General features: G+C 39.4%; 1 protein-coding gene across 2 annotated transcripts in view; it reads left to right on the forward strand.

The window, feature by feature from the left end:
• Positions 1 to 11,791, forward strand: part of spata17 (spermatogenesis associated 17) — a 41,471-nt gene that overhangs the window by 18,741 nt on the left and 10,939 nt on the right. The window contains exons 8-9 of one of the 2 annotated variants that reach the window (XM_005733314.1): positions 2,509 to 2,645; positions 3,516 to 3,626. In XM_005733314.1, coding sequence (XP_005733371.1) covers positions 2,509 to 2,645; positions 3,516 to 3,600 — 222 coding nt within the window. In that variant the 3' untranslated portion in view covers positions 3,601 to 3,626. Of the gene's footprint in view, positions 1 to 2,508; positions 2,646 to 3,515; positions 3,653 to 11,791 lie in introns of those variants that run through there. The other variant, XM_013910899.1, reaches the window with a different exon arrangement.

Raw genomic sequence — 11,791 nt, forward strand, 5'->3', positions numbered from 1 at the left:
ATAGAGAGAAAAGAGCAGATTTGCCAGTGTTTCATATTGAACTATCACATAATTATGACAGTTACCAGTCAAAATGTGTACTATATTAATCCAGTGGCTGATAAAAATAGACGAACCCTGAGTTGCCACTATTTGAATATTTACTTTGGTTGTTCTCAACTGAGAATTTGACTTGGTTCAGTAAAGGATAATCCAGTGGTGTGTTTGTGACTGTATGTGTCATGTGTCTGTGTTTGCATTTGTGTGTATGATGATGATTTGAGTGCTATTGAAGAGCAATATTTTCCACTCTGTGGCTCTTTATGGCAAATTGCTTTCCCTAGTATTAGTTTCTAGTAATGTAAAACATAAGTGAGCAGAAATGAGGCGTATATTTGTCTCCTTTTATTAGCTGCAGTTCATACACTTACATACACATGCAGGCATGTCTCCAGCTGGCCGAAATGGGAATAGGTTTATTAATGGTGTCCTAGGAAAGTCTCTATGGTTGATATGAAGAATAATTGTCTATATTTATACATGTGTGCCTCATAGTGTGTCTTTTTTGTGTGTGTTCAGCTCGTGTCATTAGTGCAGGAAGTCCCCTTTTCTTTTGCACTCACCCCTACATCCCACACCCCCTCCATCTCTGGTGTGATAACTATCTAGTGGTGATGGATAAGGTTGAGGTGCTGGCTGTGGAAGTGGTCAGGCCAGGCCACTGATCCCGTGGTGATAGGAGCAAGGACAGGGTCTCTGTCTCTCTCCTCCTCATTCTCCCTCCTTTTTTTAACACCAAACAACAACTGAAGGTCACCTTAAACATAGCGAAAACATTTAAGTTAATCTGCATTCCCAAAAGTTTAGCCGTTATTCGCACAAGTTCTTAAGTAATGTAGTCTTAGAGCATCCACTTTGAGATTTGACTTCGCTGGACACATGGACAACTCACACACGCACACACACACACACACACACACACACACACACACACACACACTCTTGCACTTAGCCTGAACTCTCTTAGGCAGCTTTCTTGTAATTTCTGTAAGCAGTCTATTTCTCCAGCCTTCTTGGACATAAATCCAGAGCTCTACCTTAGATGTTAGCTGGATGTACTTCTTCAGTAATGTTGAGGTCCGGGCTCTCGGGAAGCCAATCCATGACTGATAGTCTTCCATGGTGTGTTGTTGTTTTTTTGTTGTGGGTTTTTTTGTGTTTTCTTTTTTAATCCAGATGTAGTTTTTGGTGCATTGGCAGTGTTTTTGGATCCATTGCCATGATGATCTCTTCTTCTTGTTTGACTCCTCAAATATTTTAAGGACAAACTGCACACCATACTGAGATGTGCCAAGTTTTCAGCTTATTAGCTCCATGGGAATCACTGTGTTATCTTCCGCATGTTCTCTAAATTTAACTAATGAATTGATAATAAGTGACAAAGTGCCTAAAGATACCAATTAAAATAGGTTCTTCAAAAAGTTGTCTAGTTTATCCCTTGAGTTACGCCTTTTTTATGATTGAGTGAATCATAGGTAAATGTAATGTGGCTTAACGAACAAACAAAAAGAGAGCCTGAAAAACTATTGTTCAAGACCATTTGTAAAAAATCATGAGAAAGTCTGTCTCCATGGAAGAAAAATAAAAAGAAATGAGGGGTGGCTCAAGACTTTTTAATTGTGTGTGTGTTTCTTCAGTTTACCTTAACAATTTAACAACATTAACACAGATATTATGTAAGTTGACTTCTTAAATAAACTGAGTTTAAATAAACTCAGCTTATTTAAGAAGCCAGACAATTCATAATTTAGTCTTTTCCGTTGAAATCACTGCTATATTTACAGAAAACCATTCCACACCCCACACCCAACCACTTACCCACCAATCTCAGCCATGGTCTGAGTAACCCTCATCCCTCTGGCCACTTACGCAAAGACTCTATACTCCAAAGTCTTTTGCAAAACATTCAAGCACTTTTCAACTTGTCATTGTTACTGTGTGCCTTTGTTTTTATATATATGTTCTTCTTGTTTGTTGGTTATTCCAGTCTTCTTACTATTTATATTTCCTGCACAATTGCTGCACTTTTAACAGGAAGAAAACTCTGGCAGAATCAGGCTCAGGGAGGGGCACCCATATGCTGGAACTAATTGGGGGTGAGGGGAAAAGAAGAGAACAGGGAAAAAGATCCACTATCATATTCATTTAGATTTCAATTAACAAATCACCACAAAAGCCCAAATCATGATTTTAACCCATTGCAGACAGTGTCCTCATTGCTCCAAAACTGTCTTCTTTTTAACTGATACCCCTCCCATCCCCCTCTCTCCAAAATTGAACTAACATGCTTGGTTTTACTTCTCCTGCCACTTGATCTTTTTTATTCTTTCTCTACACTTAGCCTGTCTCCTGTCACAAGAGAAGAGATGCAGAGGACTGACCTCTGTCTTTTTTTAATTCTGCAAAAGAGTGATTTTGCGATCAGTTTTCGACTAATGTACTGTCTTATTTTGTCTGTCCTTATTCCAGGGTCTTTACAGAGAAGCAGGAGAGGCTTGGGAGCAGCGCTTGCATTGTCGTGAATTGATGTTATGTCTGCAGACCTCTTACATGCACCTAGAGGAGGCCCAGAATCAGCTACGTGAACTCGAGCCAGTGAGACTTAGGTTTGTACAGGAGTTCTCTGTCCGACCTGTCTGGATAATTCTTTTAGATTGGATACAATATATTAGAACATTCATACATTAATCTAACATAATTCAGCTACAGGTATGTCCAAGTCCATTGTTTGGTGCGTTTTAACAGATATTATTTACTGCAAATAGTGTCTGTATTAACTCGATACTAGCAAGAAGCTGTTCTTTGAGTGAGCACTGCTGAAAGAAATAGACACAATTTTTCACTGTGGGGTCTGTACAGAAATGTTACTAAAAAGTTATAATAACATAATAATCCAGTGTAAGCTATATCCTTGCATGTGTCTTGTGTTGGTATTCGCCTCCTCCTTTTGATGCTCTATGTTAAATTGAGTTCAGTTTAAGCTGTATTTTATCAAAATACTGGTGTTACTGAAATATGTGGAGCTCCACTCTAAACATTTGGGATCAAGATTCAGTGAAGCCCTACAGGACAAAAGAACAAAGCTTTGGCACTAAACTCACAGCTTTGTGCTGTCCATCTGTGCCAATTACGCGCTAATTCTGATAAAGTTGCTTGCTGGCATCCCTAATATAGCAAAGCTCCCAGCTGCAACTTTCAGCTATTCTGGTGCAAAATAAGACATGCTTTCATAATTAAATATGCCACTATTTGCAGTAAATTGCTTCCCGCAAACTCTTAGTTTCAAAACTGACACTGCACCATCTCTAGTAAATCCTGACAGTAGTTTTATATCCATGGAGGGTTTTACACCAGTGAATCTAGCCCTATAAAAGTGAAAGACATGCTTAGCAAACAACAGTTTTAATAAAACCAATCTGAAAACCTGTGTGCACTATATTGTATAACTTTGCTGTTTCTTGTTGTCTGACACCCAGAGGAACAGGAAGTACACTTCACCATTTGAGCCACAGCAGCAGTTCATTTCCTCATCCAGCCCATACCGGCAAGAGCTTCAGATGATTAATATACACTGGTTATCAGAAGAGGTATGATGAAAACTAAAAAGACTAAACAAAAAGAAAAAAAATCATTTGTTTGTTTATTTATTTAATTATCCCATGTAGAGGGAATGGTCTGAATGGGCTAAAAGCTGTTGTAAAGGGTTTATATGGTTGAATTAGTTTGATCCTAAGGTATAACTCTTCTTCTAAGAAAGACATGAAAAAACAGAGCAGCACAACCTAAACCTTTCAACTTGTGTTGCACAAATTTGTCAAAAGTGACAGCAATTTAATAAATCGCCACTCTCCATCACACGCATATCTACACCCACCCACACCCATACACACAATTCCCAGCTATGCCCTCCACTGCCCCTTCTCCATGTATACGTAAATGAGGTGTATGCATTGATGTGTATGTGTGGGTATGTTAGTGAGAGAATGTGTGAGCGTGGGCCCTGCGGTCTGGTCCAGGCATTAGGTAATTGACTGTGTCTTTGCTCAAGGCCTTTCATGGATCACCGTCCTTTATTAGCTCACTTCCCAGCACACACACTCGCATACGTGCACATCCACACACACATACACAAAGTTCCCAGCAGCTCCACCCCAGCCCCTTACTCCCCACCAGCAACCAGACCCAATTGCCCGGAAACAAGGAGTGAAACAAGAGAGAGAGAGAGAGGAGCAAGGGAAAAAGGAGAGAGCAGCGACAGGGGAATGAACTAACACGGCCCCAGGAAGTGGAGATAAATAAGTATGAGGAGAGAGTGAGTGGGTGAACGGGGTCTCCTCAAACTGACAAGAGAAATTGAGGGAGTACGATCCATATTTCACTGTATCATGTTTGTCAAATACAATTTTAGGAAGGTTGTAGATCTGCATTGGTGGTAGTATTTTGACTTTGCCTATCGCCCTAGCCCCGTTTGGGTGAAAAGTACCTGTCTAGACAAAACAGGAAACAAATGTCCCAAATATGCTGTTGAACTAACGCAGGTTCACAGCAAAGCTGCATGGCAGTTTTAACTGTGTGTTAACGGGCATACCCACTGATTATCAAATAATATGTCGGTAAGTATAAGTGTGAATTAGAATGAGATTTGGTCATTTAAATGGTGGGATGAGCCAGGATTCATTTATTAAGTTGATTCATTTCTTAGATAAGTATGTGTGTGTGTTTGCTGACACGTTTAGCTATTTTCTATTATTTTATTTGATCTCAAATCAAATATTTGCTAAACGTATTCTCTGTATAGTATAACTTTGCCATGCAGGATGTTGTTGAGGAAGATGATAAAGACAGTAGTTGCCTGTCCTCGGCCCAGTCCTGTCATACTGCTGTCACTCAGAACTCATCAAACCTCACATCTTTCTCTCAGAGATTCTGTGTCTTTGTATCTCTCTACCTCTGTTTACTCTCTCTCTCCTCTCACTCTGTGATAATTAGTGCATTAGTCCTATCATTGGCATCACCGTGAGCTATAGCAGCAGCCAGCGGAGCTTCTTGTCACATCTCACAGGGCCAGTGGAGTGGACAGCTCAACCCTGGTACTCATCATCTTCATACCGTGCCTAGCCAGCCTCCCCCCAGCCACATTATTTAGCTATGTTATCCAGCCATGCTCCTAATTATTTTCAAATCCTAGCCATAGCCCTCTCACCCAGTCTCTGCCACATTACCTAGCCTTGCTTGTAATCATCACCTTAAGCGTTGCTTTAGCTTCTCCACACAGCCTGAAGCCTCATCATTAACATACCCCAGTTTTTTTTTTTTCTGTTTTCTTTGGCTTGACCATCACAGCTCTTGGCAGTATGTACACAGCATCCTCAGACCAAACCAAGCCCTAGAAATAGCCTGTGACTCCTGGACCTTTATTTACCTTAGCCATCTGGGTCACAATATGAAAGTCTGTCAGTGTACACACACACATATCCACATGCATCCACACAAATTCACAAAAATGCCAGTCCCTGCCTCTTGAAAAGCTGAGTTCCCTGTCTCAGGCCAAAGAGCGCTGTGTAAAGGTTGCCCCTTTTCTTGCCCATATGTCTGCTTACCCTTTTTGCCTATGTTCCTGGTAATCCTGTTATGCCAACACAACAATGATGGTTATTTTACTCGTTAGTTCATGTTATATTATCATTGTTATTATCATTGTTATTTCAGGAGAAATAAAGTGATAAAGAGCAAAATGTAGGTTATTGGTAAGCAACACATTGCCTGTAAGTACTGTAAGATAAAATGCTATAAAAGATTGTGAACCAGTTACATGCTCCAGCAAAGACTAATTTCAAATGCAGATATGGGAAAGCCCTCTGTGTTCATGCTAATTTTGTGGTCGTTATTAGCCATGTCACCAGTGGTTCTGCCTATAACCATAGAAGATAGCTAATTAGGAGGCTACGTGCTAATAAAGTACACTACAGTGAGTGGTCACGTCTGTGTTTATCTGTGCTCCAAGCCTTTCCTTCTCTTTTCATTAGACTGATGTCCATCATAACTTTCAGAGCATCAGGAGAAACTCCCTGATACACACTAAAACACAAGCACTCTTCCCTAGGTCCAGGTCTTTTTAAAATTTTGCTTGTTTGTTTGTTTCTGGTAATTGTTTATTGAAATAATACCAAATATGAGGTCCAGACATAGAGAAAAAATCATTTTCAGAACAGAAGTTAATGCACAGGGATGAAAAGTTAAAGGGCATAAATAAATGAAAACAAATACAAATCAAACTGGACAGGCAGACGAAGAAGGAAATGCATCAACACATAATAGAATATAAATACTAATAAACAACCAGAACAGCAGTGGAGGCAAAAAACCCCAAAAGCATATATAACATCAGTCATAAAAAAATAAACATAAATTATGTATCAATGGCTAAAAGTAATACCAAGATAGTAATAACAAAGTGGAGGCAAGGCTAAAGATTGTGTTAGCTGTAGCAACGGCTTTGGATCAGTGGACCACTATACAATGTCCATCTTTCTTAATTCTAGCCCTTTCAAGTGATCATATATCTGAAAAGAACGTTGGCCAAATTTGGTCTAAACCATTTTTTAATAATAGTTTTCATTGCAGCAGTTGAAGCAGCTAATGTTGCAAATTACTCCTGAAACTAATAATGTATTTAAGCTGAGACTAGTATGAAAATTATAGTTCAAAAAATCATATAGTGTGATTATTTTACCAGACTCATAACAGTGAACCCAAAAGTCATTATTTAATAATTTATCTTTAAATCTAGGCTCAGGTGTAAACTGAGCCTAGATTTAAAGATAAATTGTTTTCCTAACTTATAGTCAATATGTGTGGTTTTACAGTAAAGGAAGAAAGACAATTTGTAAATAATAATGAAACTGATCAAATGTTTTCTTGAAATTACCATGATATCACGGAAGACCCTGGTATTCACAACCTTTTAATTTGAATTTACCAATAATAATGCTGCCATGTGGGTATTAAAACGCGAAAAAACTCGTCTAAGGGTGAAAGTCAAAATCAAATGGATTATCAGAACAAATACAGATTGATAAACACCAGAATATGTTCTGATTTATCTGTTCTTGTTTCCACAGACTGTATCTAAAAGATAGATGTAGTCTCTGTGTCAACCCTCATTGGTTATCCAAAAGCTGTTATGACACTTTAGGCTTTGCAATCTCATTTTTTTAACCACTGTGCTTGAATAACAAAGATAACCTAGGACACTGTCAGATAACTCCAGCTCTAACTAGCTAGATTGGTTAACAAGATGCATTTATGATTTACTGTGATATTGATTCAAGTGATCTATCCGACTCTGCTGCATTAGGGTCCATGTTACTAACCATTACTACTAACCATTTTACAGCCTGTGTAAAACTCTGAAGCCCTGCCATTTGCTCAACCATAAAGCATTTCCCACCACACCGCTTCCTACTTGAGACCTCAGGCTTATCAGTTAACCCACCAATTCATTTACATTATGGTGACATTTAGGACTGTATACAGAGTAACAGTGAGGGTCAAGTTCACACAGCATGATGTTAAATGGACAGCATCTGCTAAGTAGCAGATATATTTTGGTAAGATTTGAAAGAATGAATGACTTTAGATATTTTCGTTAAAAGATTCTGGACCAAACTTTACCAGATTGAGTGACTTTGTAGAACTTTCTTTCTATAAAATAATAAGGTTGCCTTAATACACCCAACAAAACACCACAACCACTAACAGATTGGCAGTATTGGTGTGAAAATATAAGTTAACTGCAATATAAAACGCTATGTCATCATAGTTATTCCAAAATCAAGATGGAAGTGTTTTTAAGTCTGAGTAGATGTTTTCTTCTCCATGTGTACATAGGTGTCAGAGAAAGGAGGCAGACAAGCTGGATAGGGGTGTCTGTACTTTAATGGACTGCCTGTCCCTGTAAGGATATGCTCCACTGAACCATGCTGTATATAGTGTAGTATAATCACTGTCGATGTCTTTCTCCTTCCATCACTTTTTCTTTGCTCATCTTTGCTATCTTCTTTATTTGCATATGTTCTCTTTTTCTGACTTCTTCATCTGTACTACCAACCAGTAGCTTTTTCTACACCCCTTTCCCCATTCTTGTAAAAAATATCTGAGTGCATATATATAGAGAGAGAAATATAAATGGATTGTGATGAAGCTAAAATGTAGATCAAAGACTGTATATAAAAATGCACATATTACCCATGGCATTATTCTGTTTATTTATATAGTTTCAAATCACAAAAAAGTTGCCTCAAGTTGTTTTATACAGTAAGGTAAAGATTGCAGTTTTAGAAAGAAAACCCCAACAAACAAATGACCCCTTATAAAAGCAAGCACTTTGCGAATGTGGGAAGGAAGAACTCCCTCTTAACCTTCAGCAGAATCAGACTCAGCAAGGGGCAGGCATCAGCCGCAACAGGTCATGTCTTGGTTTTTGAAACAATATAATTTTTGGTGTCACTATTTTAGTTTTAAAAGCCAGAAGTGACCATTGGGTATTTGGGTAGCTTAGGAGCCCACCCAAAAAAGGGTAGACTCCTCAGATATCCATTAACTAAGGAGCAGCGTCCATTGACTGCTTTATTACATAAGATTAGGGATGGGTACCGGTGTCCGGTGCCATGATGGCACCGGTTCTGACATAAACGGTAGTAACCAGACCGAAAAGCAGCGCACATTTCGGTGCTTTATTTCGGTGCTTTTTTTTCCTGAGCTGTGATACACTTTAGATTCTAGCCAATCATTTTACGTTTCCGAGGATAGTAGGCGGGGCCAGGTACGTACGTTCTGTTAGAGCAGAGCTACAGATTAAAAATGTCCAAGGCGAAGCGGTCGAAAGTCTGGCTGTACTTCATAGCAAAATGTGCAAACTCAGCAGCCTGCAACAAGTGCTTTAAGCTGATACTGTGATACTGTCAAAGGAGGTAACACCAAGAATCCGATGAAACACCTGGTGACGCATAGCGTTTTTTTTAAAAGCCCAGAAATGCGCCGTATTTGATAGCTTGCTGCGAGACCTCACACCGAGCACATCTACTGCGGGTGGGTTGCCTGTTATGCAACATCCCCCAAAAACACGAAGAGGAGAGTCCTGGCCCCTAGCCCTGCCAGTGTAGCAGAAATGATGACGGATGATGGTGGCAGCAGCCGTTCTTCTCTGCGTGAGTAGTTTACGTTGAGTAGGCTAACCACGTTATTACATTAATGCATGTAAGGTGAACTAGCAAACATCATCATAGCTACATGCGGCTGTCTTCTTGTTTGATGGCAGATGCTCCCTTCACCCTGGCCAAAAAGGCTAAAATGACCAAAGAAAAAGTGGAAAACAGTTAAACATGAGAGGTTTAGGACAAAGTTTGTGTTTTTTCCATTGTTTAATATTAAGCACTGCTTCCAGCCAAGAGTGATACCATATATGCCCCATAGCTGCAGAAAAGGCTAACATTGTTATATTTTTACAAAAAACAGCTGAACATGAGAGGTTTTTGGACCAATTTTGTGTTCTCCATTCTTTAAGCACCGGTTTGAGAACCGTTTGAGCACCGGCACCGTTTCAAAAGTACTGATTTGGCACCGGTATCGGATAAAACCTAAACGATACCCATCCCTACATAAGATAGATACAGTACCTGTTATTTAGTGCTAAGAAAAAACAAGCAAACCAGGAGCAGACCAACAATTATAAAAAATGAACCTCAGACTTCTTGGATAGACTTGGATGTACACACACCACAAGCAATTGTGGTTTTCACATATTCCAAATGGCACCAACACTACACAGAAAGTAAAGAGGTCCAGTTCCATGACTGAAATTCTAAGAGGTCAATGCTAGACAGTGGCCCACTATAGTCATTTGTTGGCATCCATCAGTCAGTTAACTTTAAGTAAACTCAAATGTAATGGTTAAATTTATAGCAATTATAGATTAGACATGAAGACCCAGGCTATTTTTGGTCTAGAAAAAACAGGCTCTGAACATTCATTCTCTTCAGATGCGTTTTTGGTTTTTTTTTAAAATCTTTTTAAGTCTATTTGGATTGATTGACTGTTGGGGCTACCCTCAAATGTACTGCTGTTTTGGGCACTTTCACAGTGGCTTCATTTTTCTAGGCCAGGAGCTTGTCTTATTGGATGGGCACAGAGAATCCAGCACCCACATTCTGTATCTATCTATTGGAGGTATAAGGTGTGTATGTATCACTGTGTGTGAGTCCTATTTTTTCAGGTTATGTTTGGTTTTTTTGTGTTATGGCTTTTGTAACTTTCTAAGCTGCGTAGTGTATGTATAAAAACCACCCCTTTATCAGTTGTAACTATACAAGATGTGCACACTTGGGTATATGCACATGTATGTGTGTGCTATTAAAGTCTCATATGTTCCTTAGCCAGTGTGGGAATATGTGTTGGGGGTGGTGATGGGACCTGGAAAGAGAAGCAATCACAAACACTTAAACCAGCAAATGGCCTTGATGTCCTGTGCAAAGCAGCCCGTGTTGACTGATGAGCCTGTTAACCCTGGCTGAAACAACTCCAGCACAGGGGATTAGACAGCAATGCTGGTCCCGGCTGTTCGTGGCCCATTTTGCATGGGAATTGTGCATATTTAATCTAAGGTGTGCCGAGGTGCAAAGACAAGCCTCCCTCTTCTCCGTTTCTCATTATAGATGTGTAATAGCACCCCGAGGCTGAGGCCCTTAATTCACCAGCCCCAGCCCAAGTCTTAATCTTACCCTCAGTCTCAGCCCCCACCTTCCCCCAGTGCCTACTTTCAACCCAAATCAAAGTCCTAGTTGCAGCCCTCCTCCTAGGCTTTCTCTCTCCTAGTTCTTTCCTATTCTAAGCCTTAGGGTGCTAGTATACTTGTCAGACGGTCAAACAGTGTCTGTAACCGCCTTCTGACATTGGAATTGACGAAAATTGGCAAAAATCAGATACTTTTCATTTTTGCGAACTTTTGCACTGTGAATGCCTTTGGGAGAATTTCACTGTTTTGTCCCACAGGGCATTTGCAGTGGCTAATAGAAAACTAGGATTACACAAGATTCATTAAACCTTTGTATTATGTGTTGTTAGAATCATGAAATGACCAATAGCAATATGAAGATAAAGAATAATGGAGAAATTGCAGGAAGATTGTCACATTTGAACCATGGTAGCATGGAAAATATGAGGTAACTAAAGACAAAAAGTTATGCTAATTAATTTCCATTCTAGTTGTATTTTTATGGTAAACCTATTTGTATAGAACTAACACCCTCATTATAAACAATATTTTATCACCATGACCAGACACGTAACCATAGCCACTCATTCTGGTAACTGCATTTTCATAAGGATTTGCTGCAGTCGCTTTTGTTTATATTGTTTTTTTGTTTTTGTTTTGTTTCTTCTTGATATGCTAGTTTTGAATTCTGCATTTGTTTCCAGATTAATGTGATTGCATGTCAGTGATGAGTTCTCTGAAGCATGTATCTAATTTCATCTATCATGTCATCTCTCTCCCTCTCTCTCTGCTCTCAGCAACCCCCTCTAATCCGGCTCACCCGTTCACACTCTTTGCAAGACTGAATAATTAGTACTTCTCATTTAGTTATTGTCTTATTCTTTACAAAAATATTGTATATATGCCCTGTGTATCACATAACTACCGCATGAGAAGAAAGTATGTGTAGAGTGAGTGTGTGCATGTGTGTGTGTGTGTGTG

This window comes from Pundamilia nyererei, unplaced genomic scaffold (assembly GCF_000239375.1).
Source record: "Pundamilia nyererei isolate P.nyererei 1_Seehausen unplaced genomic scaffold, PunNye1.0 scaffold00051, whole genome shotgun sequence".
Classification (NCBI taxonomy): Eukaryota; Metazoa; Chordata; class Actinopteri; order Cichliformes; family Cichlidae; genus Pundamilia; species Pundamilia nyererei.